Genomic DNA, 18,604 nt, shown 5'->3' on the forward strand with positions numbered 1-18,604 from the left:
TCTTCGTGATAACAGCCCAGCTTATGAGATTTCCCTTTAACAAGTCGAATCAACCGGGAGAAAACCTGTCTAAATACAAACACTAAACCTTGAGTTTGAATTTGCTTCCCAAAATATTGCTATAACAGCGAAATGTTAGTCACAGCTTTTCTATTTGGACAGAGTTCTTGAATTCAGAACGCATCTCGTCGAAAATTGTTACCACCGACTTCCCGAATTAGGTTCGACGCAAGTACGCCGTCTGAACCAGCCGTCGCTCCAAAGTCGCTCTAAAGTCGAACTTAATCAAGTTTGGTTCGGCACATGAGTGGAGCGGCGTTTGGACCGGGCCTGATCATCGACTTATAACTTGATACAGTACTAGTTTATGCTTATCGCTTACAAAATGTTATTTTACCTACTTACAGTGCGTCATATTGCTTGCCTACAAACATTACTTACTACATATGACATTAACTACTGACAAGACGTTGCGTAAAATTACTGAATTACTTGCAATGTGCTAAATTACTTACGTACATCACTTACAATACATCACATTATTTCACTTGCAATCTATTATGTTATATTACTTGCAGTGCGTTATAATTCTTACTTACACGAATCACTTGCACTAGGAGGTAGCATAATTATCTTTTTAACCCTTTAACCCCCAAGGCGAACGGCAGTTTTTTGCAAATCGGCAAATAAAGACACTCTGCCTGTGTACAATATACCATTTGAAAGCCACTGATAAGCTTATTTAAGAGTTGACATCAGCAGCTATGAAGGAGGTGGTCACTTTGAGAGAAATTGCTTTAAAATGCGAAAATAAACGACCTTCTACTATATTAGGTAGACCCCTAAACTATAGCTCATTTAACAGCTCTCAGTGTATAGCTTGATATGAAACAAGTCTTGCATTCCATTTGCATCCCAAAAACGAAACTGAAAACTTGTGGGAGTGGTCAACCATGTCTTAGATAGGAGGGGGTCACAATTTTGACCTCAGTAAGCAGATCTTCACAAGACAATTTTCGTGACAAAAAGTCATAGAAATCTATTAAATATTCACAAAGTTATGACGTTGTGTGCCAAATTAATTGGCACTCTTGGAGAGTAAAGGGTTAAATACGAGTGCTAGATATGCTCTCATTTGCTGTGATAATGTTTTACTCTGCAATAGAAATTGGTCCAAATTCATTGTAGAGAAAGAAGGTGACCTCTGCATTCAAACTAAATAAGGAAATCGTTAGGTCCTGGTACTCGTTTCCGAGGAAAAAACGATGACTTGTCTCTCGCAAGCCAAGCCGTTTAGAAAAAGCCACCATTTTGTGTATGTTCACGCGCTCGGGAGCACGCGCTAATGACGCGAAAATCGTGCGCACTAGGGATGCGCAATGCAATTCTGAGGAATCATCTTAATTTAAGAATTTTGTTAACATCTGTTACAGTGTAAGGTCTGTGGGTGTGCAGATTGCCTGTTTGTCATTTTCAACAACCCATATGTAAATAATATTACGTAAAGCACTCAACAACATTTTCTTTTTTTCAAAATTTTTACTTTGCTTTTTTTTGCAGACTACAGGAGACAAATTCTTGTAATCCATTAAGCCAAACATGTGAAACAAAACATTTATCTACCATGCCAGGAGTTTTTTTTTTAGATTGGCAACAATGATGGTAACATCACAGCTAATGGTATCAATAGCAAATAGTCAACTGCACAAGCCACCTGACAGTTAATCAATCAAACAATCAATCAAACTTCGACAGAGGTGTCAATAGTTATCAAACTAATGAACTCATAAGGTAAAGTCTGCATACAAGCCAAGTGGTCCATCAGGCTGGAGCTTATCCCGGTTTCTGTAGCATGGAGTGACCAGGAGTATTTCTACTCCCCCCTGGATGGAATCCTAGTCCATCACAGGGTTACCCCCAGCATTAAGTTTGCTGGTACCCATTTATACGCCTGGGGTGAGAGAGGCACTGTGAGAGTACAGTGTTTTGCCCAAGAACACAGCACAATATCCCCACCCAGAGCTCGAACCCGGACCACTCAATCCAGACACAAGCACACTAACCATGAAGCCACCGCACCTCCCTCAAATGGGAATGAACTTGTGGCCATCCAAGAAATATATTAATCTACAATTAAAAATCTATGAAAAAAAACCGTAATTAAAATTTATTAAAAATCTTACTAGGATGCAAAAGCTATATAAGATTAAGTTTTAAAAGGCTAAGGTAAAGAAGAACATAAAACAAGATTCAACTACTTAACTTATTCAATTTAAAACTATTTTTCTAGGAAAAGGAGCACAAACCCTATCTCTAAGTTGACGTTTATTTTATACAACAAATTCGAACATTCGAAGTGAACAGTTTTCCCAGAGCATACCTTGTCAAAAACTTTGAGCTTTGAGGAACATATATAATGTCCAAAGACAAATGTGCAAGCATATTATTGCATCAAAGCTATCTTTCAATTTTTTTTCGCAGCACACACAGTTTTGAAAATTGGGGAATATCACTCAAATATTCCTCGGTTTTAGCTAGGGCATATTCAGTCATGCGATGCATTCAGACTAATCACGAGTGGGCAAGTACATTTGATGGATTCCAATTACCCATATAGAGCTCTACACTGGAACCGCGCATAGAAATCAAGAGCAAATAATCTAATTGTTTTCGCATAAATCTACTAGTCGTTCAAAACTTTATCTAAATCCTCTTCACGGACACTTCGAAAATGCCCTGAAGCGGCCGTTACTTTGTTAGCAAGGGCACACTGCTACACTACTCACTATCTATCACAGAATAGATGTTGGGTAGCGTAGCTAATCAGAGAATGGCATTTGTGATAGAATGCCCGTAGATTTATAACAAAACTCGATAGAAACACAGTGTTGACATAATCACGATGGTGCGAGCAAAAAGAATTTACATTTTGATGATCAAAGTAAACAAGTTGTTTTGTTTTTTTTCGTTGCAGAATTTGCTAAAAAGAAAAAGAAAATGCTACACCCTAAATTGATTTATGAATAATATAATCCTGTAGGAAAGGGAACCTGACAATGGCATACATGTAGCCAGTAGTTGTACATAGTAAAATCAAAGGCCAGAGTTTGGTAATTTTCCTGTTTTTTTCCATTTCCTTCCTTACTCTTGAACAATTTTTAAGATCTCCTTACATAGGTAATCCTCAGGATTCATCATATTTTCAATTATATCAAAGTGATCTACTCCAGGCAACTCAAGAAAAGAAGCCTGAACATCATAGCTCTTCAAGATGTCAGCAAATTCTTTAGACTGCCGAATAAACTCTGGGCTGCCATGCTCTTCAACAACAACCATGACAGGACAGCAAATTGTTGGCGACATTTTCATCAAAATCCTTTGAGGACTGAGTCTGGCAGCAGATTCTTCATCCAGTTTTAATACATCATTTGCGTAAGTGCCAAAAATAGGAAGTACATCAAAAACTCCAGAGATGAGAAACATACCACGAACAGCCTGGGGAACATATGGATCTTTGCTCCAATCTGAGACCATCATCATGGCACACAAATGAGCTCCAGCAGAATGGCCGCACAAAAACAGATTTGATTTAGGAAACCTGTTAACAACAAACTTCACAGCTGCTTGGATTTCAGTCACCATCTGCTCCAGGCTGGCTTCTGGTGCTAGGTTGTAACCCACAATTGCAGCGATACATCCAGCTTTTATCCAAGCATTACTCACAAAGGTATATGTCTTCCTGCTACCTAACTTCCAGTATCCACCATGAACAAACAGCAAAACGGGCCTGGCACTGTTTGCATATCTAGCATCATCATTCATTGCAGTGGGATAAAATATATCCATCTTGGCTTTCTTCTCACCATAAGCAATGCTCAATACGCTATTTAAACTTTGCCGTGTAGTTTCACTGTATTCCGTACATACCTTGAAGTGATATTCCACCACTTTGTCAGCAGTCAAACGTTTGCTCCATCTACTAGGAGAATAAAACTTTTCAAGCCATTCCTTTGACTTTCCATCAAATCCTTCTTTTCCATCCATTCTTCCCAGATCTTTACTGTTAGTAGTTTACCTCCACCAGCATTCAGGTTACTTCCCACTTTCCACTCCTTGTGCTCCTTGGCTAATCTTTCTGTTTTTGAATGAAACAAGCACGGGATCAATAGATGCAAAATATGAATCCAGACAACACTTTTTGCAATATAATCGACAAGGAGGTAGCTAAGAAGGCTCATTTATAATCCACCAAGTCTGTTCTAAAGGTCGTAAATGGTTGCTACATGTGTAGGATATTTAGGGTTTTGAAAAAACTTTGATCCGATCCCAGAATTTGTTGAAGGCTGCTCCCCACCTCTCTGGAAATTCCAGTTTTGGTTCATACTTCCCTTTAAAAATTGTGGCTTTAGAGACCCCCTCCCCTGAGGAATTTCCACACCCCTCTTTGGGGTGGGTATGGATATTTTCTGGAACCACACAATCGTGGAAGTCTCTTTTTCTGTGTTTCTCTGTCTCTAAGTCTAAAATAGTTTACATCTCAGTTTCAGAGTCTCAAACAAGGGTCTCAGAGACTCAGCTGTCTCAGAGTTAATCATTCATTGCTTATTCTGACCTGCCAATGTGCACATTCAAAACAACTCCAAAGTTACCCCTTTGTTTTTCCAGCCCTACTCCCCACCAGGGAAGAGGGAAATACTAATCTAGTGATAAGCTGTCTTTCAACTGGTGAAATGTACCAGCAACTGGCTCTTGGCTTCATCCTAGAGTGGTTACAATAGACTTTTAAAACTACATCTGGTGGCTGAAATTACATGTAGTTCCACAAAAAAAAATTATGGCAAAATAAAATTAATTAAAATTCATTCTGAAAGAAGACATGTTCACCTAGAACACTATATGATAAGGGATGGTGGACAAAGTTTCCTATGCTTACATTACACCTAAATTGCCCTTCAAATCATTATATTTATGGTTTTATTCTTATCCTATGCCATTTCTTGCAACTTGTCATTAAATAGTTAGAGCAGTTTTCAACTGAGTGTCATAAAACCAAAACCAAAGTAATCGCTCTAGTCAATCACAAAAGACACAGACAATCCAGTGAATCAATCAAAGCTCAAAGCAAATACATGTAGCTGACGCAAATCACAGGAAAATGAGTGCGAGTCACAAGTGGTTTTGGTTTTACTTGATTGAATGAAAAAGTGGCACGAGTTTTTTTAAGCCAATCGTGTGGCGTAGTTGATGCAAAACCAATCACTTTTCGCCACTTAAATGACAACCGCTCTATTGTTCAAGATTTTTCTGACCGACAGTGAAAACATTCATCAGATGAAATAGGGTCAGTAGTTAGCATCACTCATTCATTTACTTAAGCCTCTTTTAAGGCCTGGAAAATAAACGTCTTGGACAAGGTTGAACAAAAGATCATGACTTGTCAGTGACAAGCAAATTTGTTCTCATATTTAAATCCCTCTCTTACAGCTAAGAGAAGCAATCTGCTATTTTTTCACAAAAGAGTGTACTGAATACAAACCAACGAATAATGACACATAGTCAAAATTATAGTGAATAGTCATGGTTAGCTGAAGTAGCACTCCCAGTTTCATAGCCCTGGTATCATAGCCTGGAAGCAAGCTCCTACCTAGTTCGGCTACAGGGCAGCTTGCTGCAGACTAGGCGCGAGGCTAGGCCCGGGGGAGTTGGGGGGGGGGGAGGAAGGGACTTGCATATGAAAGGGGTGGGGATGCTCGTCGTCTCGCTTAGGGGTGTAAATTTCAGATTTTGGTCTCACTTAGGGTGTTCTGGGCAAAACACCATCATACGTAGCCCATATGTAGCCCATATGTAGCCCATATGTAGCCCATATCTAGCTGTGAAGGTCTCGTTTATGGTTTCACACGAAGAAATATAAAAATATATATTTAGTATGTTTTAAATATGGTCTCTTTTAGGGGTCAAAAAATGCTGGGCCATGCCATGATTGGATTCCTTTAGAGGTTTAATTCAAAATTTCCAACGAGCATCCCCACCCTTTCATATGCGAAGTCGACACCCCCCGGGCGAGCTAGGCCTAAACAATGATGCTAAATGATTAAATGACACTGTGATATTAGCCTAATTAAGAGCACTGATTTAACAGTGGTTAGCTCTTGACACTTTTAAGGGCCAGCCTTCTTATTGGGAACCAACCACTAATGAATGTTGTCAAGATTTGCACGAATATGTACGAGTTGGAGTTGTAGCGTTACACGAGCCAACCGCGAGCCCAAGTCAACCTCGAGTCAAACACGAATCAAGCCAGTTTTTTTTTTTTTTTTGTCCCTACAAAAAATGTAGATTGTAGGAAATAAAATATATGAATATAACGTTTTTGGTACTTAATTTCGTGGGTACTTAATTTCGCGAAAAGGTCATTAAATTTCGCGATTCAAGCGTTCTCAACTTCATTTTATTTTTCAAAAGTCTGAACTTTTTAAAATTCCTAGATAAACTGGAACAAGCAAAACGTATTTTTACAAATTACCTTTTAAGGTAAACTGGAACAAGCAAAAGGCATATTTGAAAATTAACTTTTTACAACTTGACCGTGATACACATTGTCTCAGTACGTAGTTCTGTCATTTCACAACAGAAGATAAAAAATGGAACTTACAGGTAAAACCAGCTAATAGTTTGTGTATTAATTTGTCGATACACATCCTGTATATGTTGTTATTACATGTTAATCTTTTTTTTTCTGTGATTTGAATTATCTATATGGGTGTTAAATTTCGCGTGTTTAAATTTTGCAAGGATATTTGTTCGCGGGTCTTTGATTTCGCGATTTATTTACAACCGCGAAATAGCAGATTGTCTTAGCAGGTAACAATATTAACAGGCTCACCTCGATCGCGGCACGAAATTCCGGTAAGAGGCAACCGCTCGCGCAGGCGTGGCATGCATGTTATCGTTCAACTTTTCTGTCAGTAGATAGTCAACTAGATTCACGTCACTCACTTTTTGGATAAGACTACCTTGATAATCTGCAATGGACACAGCAAATAACGTGACTTGCCACCATGTTTGCAATTGCGTAAGGATACTTGGGCGCGCGGCGCGATTCGAGGTGAGCCTGTTATTAAAATGTCCTGTTGTTAACTGCTAAGACCATCTATATTCATATATTTTATTTTCTACAATCTATTTTTTTTCTCGGGACGAAACAAAAAAAAAAAAAGAAAAAAATTGGCTTGACTCGTGGTTGACTCGTGACTCGAGGTTGACTTGGGCCCGCGGTTGGCTCGTATAACGCTACAACTCTGTGCGAGCCCGCGAGCCGGAGCCGCGAGCCTATTTTTGCGAGCCACTGCGTTTTTTTTTTTTCTGTTCTTTTTTTGTTTTTTTGGAGTTTTTAATTTTGAAGGTTAACATTTTATTCAGTAAATGCTACACTTGGCAGAGCAAACAGCAAAAGTTTTCGACTTTCTTTCGTGCGTGAAATTCCGCGCAAGTAGTTATTCCGTCTGTATCAAAACGGATTTTGAAGTTCCAGATATGAATGAAAGTTTCCCTCGCAAATTTTCGTATCAAAATGTTGATTATGTAAAATCGATTAACATCGAAATATAAACAGGGAAACGTTCAAGTGAGGCGAATTTTAGGTAACTATAAAGATGATATATCGAAAGCACCGCCACGAAAGATTCATAATTTATATCTTTTTTTTTTTTTTTTTGGCTCCCAGTTGTCCGTTGTTTTGTCTCACGGGAAACCAGGCTCTTAATTGTTTTTCTTTTTTTTTAAATAGTTCCCCCATAGCATCGAAGGACTGGACGGCTGCTTATTTTGAGCAATTGTTTGGGGATAAAACCCATCCGCCCGGCCCAGGGAAAGTCTGTACAATTTAGTGCGCTGAAAAAAATCACAACTCGTTGCAAACTAATATTATTAAAGATAAACAAAAGTTTACCTCTGTACCAAACTTGTGGGGTACACTCACAACTCACTCGTACTCAGCGACAAATCCGTGTTTAATTCTCTTCCAGGATTTCAACACGTCCTATTCTCTGTGTTCTCTCGATAAAAATCTATTTCACAATCACTCGTGCCTCCGATTAAAATGTTTACGAATCTCGTGATCTAATGCTGTGTTTACATTTGAGCTTTTACCAAGGTAAACAGTTACTAAGGTCAAGTTACTTAACATTGGTACATTCGTCCAGTGTTTATACCGGCTCTCCACTTATGAAATGTCACGCTGTCACGACACTTCCGTTTACCTCGCTTGCAGCTATTAAAAAGCAAGATGGAAAAAATGTCCTTCCAACAATATCTGCTTAATTGGTAGAAATAAGAGGAAAACTTTCCATCATCTCGCTTGCCATGCTACAGTGCACCAACACATAAAGACCGCGGGGCTTTTCCATTATGCCAAAGAATCTAAAATTTCGTTCGGAAGTCAAATGGAAATTTCTTCCGACCGGAATATTCGGGATCACCGCTGGAGGTAGTACACTCATTTCGGTCGCACCGGTCCGACCGAAATTTGCCGTTCCATTTTTGACAAACCTGTCCACTGCCCTACTTCTCTTCACTTATGCTGGGAATTTGGAAAAGGAATAAAAAAGGGTAAGAGTCCGATTTTTCTTGGTTGGCCCGGTTTGATCGGAATATGTCGTTCCATTTTCCTCGGGTATTGGCATAATGGCAGCAACCCGCATGTAATAAATACCATATTAGGGCATTATGTCCGTTTTTGGATTTTTTGAAGTTATACATGGGTGCGCGTGGATGTTGAATTCCACTTCGAGTGTTCAACTAAATAGTCCATTTCCGAGCTGCTTTAAGCCTCTCTATCAAAGCGACGCCTGGCGCACAGCTATTCACATGAAATTACATGATTTGTATGTGAATGACTTCGAAATCTAATTTTCATATAAAAGGATGGACACCAAGACTCGCTTTGAGAAAGAGGCTAAAGGTAATTCGGTATTGAATGGCCTATTTGAACACGGGAAGAGAAATTCCATATCTATCTTTATTTGATCTCGTCTGACCACATTTCAGGCGTGGGCTTTTAACTTTCACAACTTTCTCTTATCTCACAGCATTGTCATCAAGGGAGGGGGGGGGGGTACCAAATCCCAGTTCCCAGCCCAAATTTTTGCCAAATCCCAGTTCCCAGCTTAAATTTGGTCCAAATCCCAATTACCAAATCTAAAATCCCATTCCCAGTGATTGTTTGCAGACTAATGTGTATAATTAATTAAAACGCGGACTGACGTCGTTTGGACACATAGATACCTATACCTGGAACGAAGAAAATCTCTCACTCATCTGGTGAGCAGTCTTTGTCTTCCAGCCCTTGTTGGCATGACCATATTGAAACCACTTGTATCGTCTACACAACCCTCGTCAGACTCACTCTCTCTACTTTCGCTGCTGCTGTACTCATCACGTAGATCAGTGCAGGTGAGAACTTCCGCACACTGTTCATCAGACTCACCTTCTGGACGTTCTGCACTTTCTCCTGGCACTGAGCTTTGCTCACGAGGAAGTAAAAACTGCAATTCTAATGGATTAAGCAATGTCTGTCTTTCATACGAATTCAGAGGCAGTGTCCCAGCTCTGTCCATGGTGTTGTCTTGTCGCACACTTCGCTGCCTTACACACTTGCCGTATCGTTTTGCCCACACTCTCATCTCTGCTTCATCATTTCCGGACAATCTTTCTCCGACCGGTTTGGGAATTTCAAAAAGGACCAATTGGCCAGTAGCAGAAAGTTCAGCAGTATAGTATGAGTTGGGATGCGTGTGATAATGTGCAGACCATAGTGTCACTCTTTTTACTCCTTCAGCTTCTAGTGATGAACCAAAATCTGTGCGTATTCCTAGAGAGTAAATGTTTCCTTCTTAAAATGAGTGACTGCATGTTGGTTCTCAACATTTAACGTCAGGAGTGATTCTAAATTCAAGTTCACCTCAAAACCTGGATATGAAGACAGATCTTTGATGTTGTTCTCTACCTTGGAAAGCGATTGTGCCATCAGTTCCAATGACTTCAAAGACTTGCTTGATAAAGTACCCTCTGGGCCATTAGTGGTTTCTTTTGCCAAGGACTGTAGCTCTCTTGCCTTCCGTGAGCAATACTTCACGTATTCCAGCACCTCATCCACCATAGCAATTGCTTCATTAACCGACTTCTGTGGTTCTCTAACTGTGCTTTTTTTGGAATGAATGTTAAAAGCCTTCACCAGGACTTTTAACTTTCCAAGGAACTCTGCAATCCCTGTCAACGGTCTGTTGATTAGTTTGACCGCGCCAGAACCAGAGTCTGTAACGTAAATGTTACGATCAAATTAAACGCAGATTCCAATTGGATGAGACAGTTTCGAGTGTGATTGTGAACCATCACTATCACCTTTACTGTGTCCTGCAATCACTGCAACAGCCCCAGATTTAAAGAGCTTAACGGAGTGCTCTTCGCAGAACAAAATATCTTTACCAAACCAAGCAACATTCACCTCTCGTGATGATATGGGTAGGCCATCACTCCCTCTAATGATTCTTGTTGCACCCCATAATGGAAAAAAGACATGAAGAACACCATCCGCACAAACAGCAAGTTCATCCCCTGAGAGTGCCAAAGAACTAACATGGTTCAATGTGGTTCACATAAAACATTTCCAGTGCATGGTCCGCAAAGCCCTAGCCTGCGAACGCAAACGTATTTCCGGCTGTCACTTGGTTCCGCCGAAAAATAACGTCTGCGAACCCGAGCCAGAAAACGATTTCTGTGACGTAAGAATTCTAAGCCTGTCACAGTTTAGTTCAAATAACCCCAGAACTACTGCGCGAGGTATTCGCTGCGAGGAGCGCTCGAGTTTCATTCTATCATGGAATCTGATTGGCCAAGGAGAAACAAAAGTCATTACGTCACAGAAATCGTTTCCTGGCTCGGGTTCGCAGACGTTATTTTTCGGCGGAACCAAGTGACAGCCGGAAATACGTCTGCGTTCGCAGGCTAGCAAACCCCCTCTTCGTAGCAGAATCCTCAACTCCACTCTTCTCCATAATCATCTTTTGTAATTCTCTTGGGCTGCAGCTTAAGTTTAACGAAAGTTTACAATATTCTGTGTGTATTACAGCATTTTTTGCGTTAATATACTTCATTGCGATGATCATACTCTGCTAATTGGACGCCATTTTTATCTTTCCCGCCACGTGTAAACATGCGCATAGCATACCATTAGCAACAAACCGCTGACCAGAAAAACTGACAGGACTTAACAATAAAAGCGTGTGGAGCCTGGTAGCTAGAACGCGGAAATGAAAAATGTAATGATTCTATGTGTCTACTGAAGTCTAATGATGCAGAATTTTAATTCTTCATTCAAACCTTATTTAAACCTCATTCAAACATTATTTACGTGGAGACTGTCTCTCTCACAATAAATTTCTTTTGAGCGTTATTCAGTGAATGACTGCAGCGTGGTCGAGTGGTACTAGAAGAGCGCCGGACTTCATTTGCAATCCGGAGGTCCCGGGTTCAAGTTTTCCGAGTTCTGATTACTTGGAGGTGTTATTCGGTAGACCCCAGGCATGTAAAATAGCCCACTGGTCCCTCTTCTGCCAGTTGAAGTGTTTAACCAAGAAAAGTTATGTCTATTTGGATTATTTCTTTCAGATTATTTACGTGGAGTAAATTAGCGTGGAGTAGATATGCGTGGTTCCACAATGTACAAAACGTTTACAATTTTTACATTTTACAAATTTCAAGAAAACTGTGACTTTCTGCTCATCTAAAATTAAAAACAAAGTCATCCGAGTGTAATTAAAATGATTTTCCCCGTTTTACTTTCCATATTTTTTATGTATTATTGGTAAGTCTGGAGCGTTATATCGCACTTAGGCGGTTTGTCAGTGGCCATGCTTCTTAGCGTCGCTGGACTCGCGCATTGTTTTAGTTGTTTTTAGACTTCATAATAACCCTAGTTATTCCCACTATTAAATTGCTGTGTCTCTGGTCACTCACGTCCCCCAAAAATGTACAACTCGGTTTTCTGCAAGTGAACATGCAAATTTCGAGGGAAGCAACATCGAAAATTCTATAGATTTTGTAGCTGAATAATTAGAGAAAGAATAGCAGTTATGATGACTTCTACTTCTTTAAAATCTTTACGTGTCTGCTGTTATCTAGACTTCTCAAACAGTAGTGAAAATAAAGCCTGAAAAAAAAAGGCTTGTACGGGAGTTTAACACATGACTTCTGAGATAACGGTGCAGTGCTCTACCAATTGAGCTAACAAGGCAACTGACGACCTCGTTCCCAGGGTCTCTCATCTTACCGCTCCAGGGGGCGGTAAGATGAGAGTAAAGTGTTTTGCCCAAGAACACAACACAATGTCCCCGCACGGGGCTTGAACCTGGACCGCTCAATCCAGAGATGAGTACACTAACCATGAAGCCACCGTGCTTGCAACAAATGGGAATGAACCTGTGGCCCTCTAAAAAATATATTAATCTACAATTAAAAATCTATACAAAAAAACCCTGATTAAAATTTATTAAAAACCTCTTTAGGACGCAAAAGCTATCTAAGATTAAGATTTAAAAAGCTATGGTGAAGTAAACCATAAAACAAGATCCAACTACATGTACTTAACTTATTCGATTTAAAACTATTTGTCTGGGAAAGGAGTACAAACCCTATCTCTAAGTTGACATCTATTTTATACAACACATTCAAACATTCGAATTGAACAGTTTTCCGAGAGCATACCTTGTCAAAAACTTTGAGCTTTGAAGAACATACGGTATACACATGTAATGTCCAAGGACAAATGTGCAAGCATATTTTGGAGGCTATTGTGTTAATTATCTTTAGATTATTTTTTTCAACACACACAGTTATGAAAATTGGGGAATATCACTCAAATATTCTGCAGTTTTAGCTGGGGCATATTCAGTCATGTGATGCATTCAGACCATGCAGTCACAAGTGAGCAAGAATGCTTGATGGATTCTAAGTACCCATATAGAGTTTAACACTGGAACCTCTACTTAACATGAGAAAAAAGCCCGAAGAAAATAAAGAAAGTACCCGCACTGATTGGTTAAAAATCATGTTTCTACAATTCAATAGAAACAGAACTAGCACAAGCTGTTGACATTATGATGATGATGGGGCAAGCAAAGAGAAAATTTTACATTTTGATGATCACACTAAACAATTTGTTTTCTTTTTTTTCTCGCAGAATTTGATAAAAAAAAAAAAATAGAAAACATGTTCTCTGTGTTTATATCAAACTACATCATAAATAATTAGTTTACAAATGACATAGTCCTGTAGAAAACAGAACCTAACAGAGGCATACTGTACATAGTAAAATCAAAGGCCAGAGTTTGGTAATTTTCCTGTTTATTTCCTTTTCCCTTCTTCCAATTGGACAACTTTTAAGATCTCCTTACATAGGTAATCCCCAGGTTTCATCATATTTTCAATTATATCAAAGTGATCTACTCCAGGCAACTCCAGAAAAGAACTCAGTACACCATAGCTCTTCAAGATGTCAGCAAATTCTTTAGACTGCCGAATAAACTCTGGGGTGCCATGCTCTTCAACAACAACCATGACAGGACAGCAAATTGTTGGCGACATTTTCATCAAAATCCTTTGTGGACTGAGTCTGGCAGCAGATTCTTCATCCAGTTTTAATTCATCATTTACATAAGTGCCAAGAATAGGAAGCACGTCAAAAACTCCAGAGATGAGAAACATACCACGAACAGCCTGGGGAACATATGGATCTTTGCTCCAATCTGAGACCATCATCATGGCACACAAATGAGCTCCAGCAGAATGGCCGCACAAAAACAGATTTGATTTAGGAAACCTGTTAACAACAAACTTCACAGCTGCTTGGATTTCAGTCACCATCTGCTCCAGGTTTGCTTCTGGTGCTAGGTTGTAACCCACAATTGCAGCAATACATCCAGCTTTTATCCAAGCATTGCTTACAAAGCCATACATCTTCCTGCTACCTTCCTGCCAGAATCCACCATGAATAAACAGCAAAACTGGCATGGCACTGTCTACATATCTAACATAATCATCATTCACTGCAGTGGGATAAAATATGTCCATCTTGGCTTTCTTCTCACCATAGGCTATGCTCAGTTCACCATTTAAACTTTGCCGAGTAGTTTCACTGTATTCCGTACACACCTTCACATGATATTCCACGACTTCGTCAGCTTTCATACGTTTGCTCCATCTACTGGGAGAATAAAACTGTTCAAGCCACTCCTTTGACTTTCCATCAAATCCTTCTTTTCCATCCATTCTTCCCAGATCTTTACTGTTAGTAGTTTACCTCCACCAGCATTCAGGTTACTTCCCACTTTCCACTCCTTGTGCTCCTTGGCTAACCTTTCTATTTTCAAATGAAACAACCACAGAATTAATAGATGCAAAATATGAATCTGGACAACATTTTTTACAATATAATCCACAACGACACAGCTAAGAAGGCTCATTTATAATCCAGCAAGTCTGTTCGAGAGGTTGTAAATGGTTACCACATGTATAGCCCCCCTCTTTGGGGTGGGTATGAATATTTTCTGCTACCACACAATCTTGGAAGTCTCTTTTTCTGTGTTTCTTTTTGTCTCTGAGTCTAAAATAGTTTACATCTCAGTTTCAGAGTCTCAAACAAGGGTCTCAGAAGCTCAGCTGTCTCAGATTTTACCATTCATTGCTTATTCTGACCTGCTAATGTGTGCATTCAAAATTACTCCAAAGTTACCCCTTTGTTTTTCCAGTCTTATTCGCCACCAGGGAAGAAGGATGATAAGCTCTCCTTCAACTAGTGATATGTACCAGCAGCTGGCTCTTGACTTCATCCCAGAGTAGTTACACTACATTTTTAAAACTAGTGGCTGAAACTACATGTAGGTCCACAAGAAAAAAAAAATTATGGCACAATAAAATTAATTGAAGTTGATTCTGAAAGAAGATGCACTGAGCTGAAACACTATGACGAGGGTTGGTGGAAGAAGTTTCCTATGCTTAAATTTCACCTAAATTGATCTTCAAATAATTATTATGATTTTATTCTTATCCCATGCCATTCCTCGCAACTTGTCGTTAGATAGTTAGAGCAGTTTTCAATTGAGTGTCATAAAACCAAAACCAATGTAAGCACTTTAGCCAATCACAAAGGACACAGACAATTCAGTGAACCAATCAAAGCTCAAAGCAAATACTTGTAGCTGACGCAAATCACAGGAAAATGAGTACGAGTAACAATTGGTTTTGGTTTTACTTCTGATTGAATGAAAAGTAGCACAAGTTTTTTAAGCCAATCGTGTAGCATAGTTGATGCAAAACCAATTACTTTTCACCAGTCAAATGACAACCGCTCTATTGTTCAAGATTTTTCTGACAGACAGTGAAAACATTCATCAGATGAAACAGGGTCAGTACCTAGTTAGCATCACTCATTCATTTACTTAAGCCTGTGTTAAGGCCTGGAAAATAAAAGTCCTGGACAAGGTTGAACAAAAGATCATGATTTGTCTGTGATGAGCAAATTTGTTTTCATTTTTAAATCCCTCTCTGACAGCTAAAAGAAGCAATCTGCTGTTTTTTTCACAAAAGAGTGTGGTTACAATAATTACAAATGAGAAGAACATTATTTGCAGCAAACATGATTACATGTTACTTCGTATAAGCAGACCATTATTTGGCAGTTAATTGCAGGTCACATGGTGGGCTCTCAGCCAATGGAACAGAAGAAAATAAATGCATCAAATGATAACGTGTGTAAACTGTCCTTCCCAACCACAGCCCCTTGCAATATCTCCCTTGCAATCCGCACATAAACTCTTATGAACTCTAGTGTACTAAATACAAAACAATGAATGATGACAAATAGTCGAAACTGTAGTGGATAGTCATGGTTAGCCTAAGTAGCACTCCCAGTTTCATAGCCTTGGTATCATAGCCTGAAATCAAGCTCCTAGGTAGTTGGGCTGCAGGACAGCTTGCTGCTGACTAGGCCCGGGAGGGACTTACATATGAAAGGGGTGGGGATGCTTGTCGTCTTGCTTAGGGTGCTCTGGGCTAAACACCATCATATGTAGCCCATATGTAGCTGTGAAGGTCTCGTTTAGGGTTTCATGCAAAGAAATATCTGGCCACGATGAACAACAACAACCTCTTCCTCTCTTTAAGGGATCAAAAAATCCTGGGCCATGCTGTGATTGGTCTCCTTTAGGGGTTTAATTCAAAATTTCCGACGAGCATACCCAGCCTATTATACACGAATTCCCCCCCAGGGGGGAGGGGTTAGGCCTAAACAATGACGCTAAATGATTTAATGACACTGTGATATTAGCCTAATTAAGAGCACAGATTCAACGGTGGTTAGCTCTTAACAGTTTTAAGGGCTAGCCTTCTTATTGGGAACCAATCACTACTGAATGTTTTCAAGATTTGCACGAAAATGTACGAGTTACGCACGTTCTCCCGCAGCAAGTTTCCAAGGTGCATTCAGAGTGGGTTACGCCGAAGATCTTCGGTGTGGCCTGAACGTAATACGAAGAAAATTGGGATTATTTGAGCCGTTGGTCGCGTGGCGTGGGATTTAAAAAGCCTTGGCGTATAAACAGCGTATAAACAGCGTGGAATGCATACAAACAGCGTCTTGCGGAATGCACTCTGGACAGCAACTACAGCTTGCTTCTCGCTACGGTTTCCGGGCGAAAAGAGCTGAGAACACAAGCGGATCCTATTTTCCACCTCCTAACCAGTCACTTGACTTGGCTGTCACCCAGCTCTGGATCGCGTGAAAAGGTCAACAATGTAAGAGAAAACAATCTTAAAATTAAAGAAAACTTACCGCGCATAAACTGATTTTGGCTCGATAGAAGCGTCGACTCGCCTGGATGATTTCATAGGACCGAGGAGAACTAGGACGAGTGAAATCGCGCATGTTGCTGATGATAGGGGAGGGGAGGGATGAGACCAAGCCCGCGTTGCCCGCGTCCACATCTTTCATGCATGGTTTCGCGCCCATGATGTTCCCACATGCCGTTTTTTTTAACTTACCATGCAGTAAGGTAAAGATCAAACAATGCACGCCAAACAGGCAACAACAAAAAAGGGGATTACTATGCTCGTTTTTGAGATAAGCGTTATTGAAGAGCATGTTTTTTAGAAGCGTTCGTTATTTTAGAAGCTGCGTTAGTGAAATTTCTAAGATCAGGTAAACGTACCTACTAAAACGCAACGAAGTCTTTGAAGGAAAATTTTGGGGTGGAATCGACCTCAAAACAAACATCCAGTCCAAGATGATGAATAAAACTACCATGATTCCCTGCAGGCATGTCTGATAGAGGGAACTGGCCATTCTCAAAATGTACGCGTATGGGATAAGTTGTCATAGCAACCAGCTAAGATGTGGCGTGGTATATGACCTAAAGCCAGTTGTAAATGAATTCCTTGCTAGAATCTCACAAAAGTCAATAAATCGTTTCATTCGCAGCTGAAGACGTCTATTAATATCATTATGTTAGTCATTATTCTCACGACCCATGTTTTGGGATCATCAGAGTGATAATCGTTTTACTTTACCAGCGGTTGAGAAGCATGAATGCCATTCTCAAACATCTTAATGTCAAGTGCAGCAAAGCGAAATGACAAGGTCTGTTATTAGCCAAAACATTCACGGAATGCCAAATACTAAGACAGATTCCTTTAATACCGGAGTGCTTGCCTTTCAGTGAAGGCTGAAAACAGGAAAAAAGCGAAAACTAAATATGGCCTTTCGTCTGCCATGGTCCACAACTAAAGGCGTGTCTAGTAATCCATCTATTTTGGCCGACGATGAAGCTTGTTTTAATTCCATCTACTCACGTACACATGTGCGCACCTCCGGAAATCTGGAAAAAAAAAAGATATCTGTATATTTAATTGGCGAAAAGCGTCTTGAATTAAATCAGCTGATCTCTAGTCTCTTTTATCATAACTGCTATCGCAAAGGTTGACATATCAACAACAAAAGTTGTTTAATACTACTTAACACTTCTCCATGATTTATGAAAAACCAGGATAACGACATTTCCGTGCCCATAAAAATGAAAGTTCCCTTACAGGGGGGGGGGGGGCGGGGGGCATGGATGGCCACTAACTTTCCAGGTAGCGCCTTCGATTCGTCGCTCGTGCGTACTCTTTGAGAATTGTACGCTACCGTACGCTCCTAAATCGTGTTCATAATTCTTTTTTCCTCTTGCCATCAAAATGCACACAAACCGAAAACCCCACAAGCGGAGACCTTTACGGTTTGGAATCTTGTTCAAAAAGACTTAACAACTCAAGTGTCGGGCGAGTCAAAGTGGCACCATACTGACACATTCTCACATCAAGGAGAATTAAAGATGACCAGTTATCCCTTTTTTTTCCAAGATTTGATCTCAATGCAAGAATTTATGACGTTCAATAAATAAATATCACCAATAAATAAATAAATAAATGAATAAATAAATATCACCAGTATTAAAATATAAATAACAGAAAATAATTACACTGTGCAAACTCCACGAGCACTTATACGAAGTCG

At 39.8% G+C, this 18,604-nt stretch overlaps 2 protein-coding genes and 2 pseudogenes across 3 annotated transcripts; all 4 read right to left on the bottom strand.

The window, feature by feature from the left end:
* Nucleotides 1-146: 146 nt before the first annotated feature.
* LOC110044677 (kynurenine formamidase pseudogene) lies at nucleotides 147-8,217 on the bottom strand (annotated as a pseudogene). Its single transcript, XR_016207935.1, has 2 exons — nucleotides 7,952-8,217; nucleotides 147-4,135 (listed from the first exon to the last, which is right to left on the bottom strand). The product of XR_016207935.1 is annotated as a kynurenine formamidase pseudogene (transcript).
* Nucleotides 8,218-9,303: 1,086 nt separating this feature from the next.
* Nucleotides 9,304-9,683, bottom strand: LOC149110052 (uncharacterized). The gene has a single exon (XM_089292447.1). It carries the CDS (start codon nucleotides 9,681-9,683, stop codon nucleotides 9,315-9,317), a length of 369 nt encoding a protein of 122 aa, XP_089148573.1. The 3' UTR covers nucleotides 9,304-9,314.
* Nucleotides 9,684-9,871: 188 nt separating this feature from the next.
* LOC149110053 (uncharacterized) lies at nucleotides 9,872-10,500 on the bottom strand (annotated as a pseudogene).
* A 2,029-nt stretch (nucleotides 10,501-12,529) lies between these two features.
* Nucleotides 12,530-16,960, bottom strand: LOC110044695 (kynurenine formamidase-like). The gene is made up of 2 exons (XM_020750270.2): nucleotides 16,886-16,960; nucleotides 12,530-14,416 (listed from the first exon to the last, which is right to left on the bottom strand). Exon 2 carries the CDS (start codon nucleotides 14,323-14,325, stop codon nucleotides 13,402-13,404), a length of 924 nt encoding a protein of 307 aa, XP_020605929.2. The 5' UTR covers nucleotides 14,326-14,416; nucleotides 16,886-16,960; the 3' UTR covers nucleotides 12,530-13,401.
* Nucleotides 16,961-18,604: the final 1,644 nt, after the last annotated feature.

The sequence above is a fragment of the Orbicella faveolata genome, unplaced genomic scaffold (genome assembly GCF_042242905.1).
Source record: "Orbicella faveolata isolate gen_17 unplaced genomic scaffold, um_ofav_v1 contig_24, whole genome shotgun sequence".
In the NCBI taxonomy this organism is placed as follows: Eukaryota; Metazoa; Cnidaria; class Anthozoa; order Scleractinia; family Merulinidae; genus Orbicella; species Orbicella faveolata.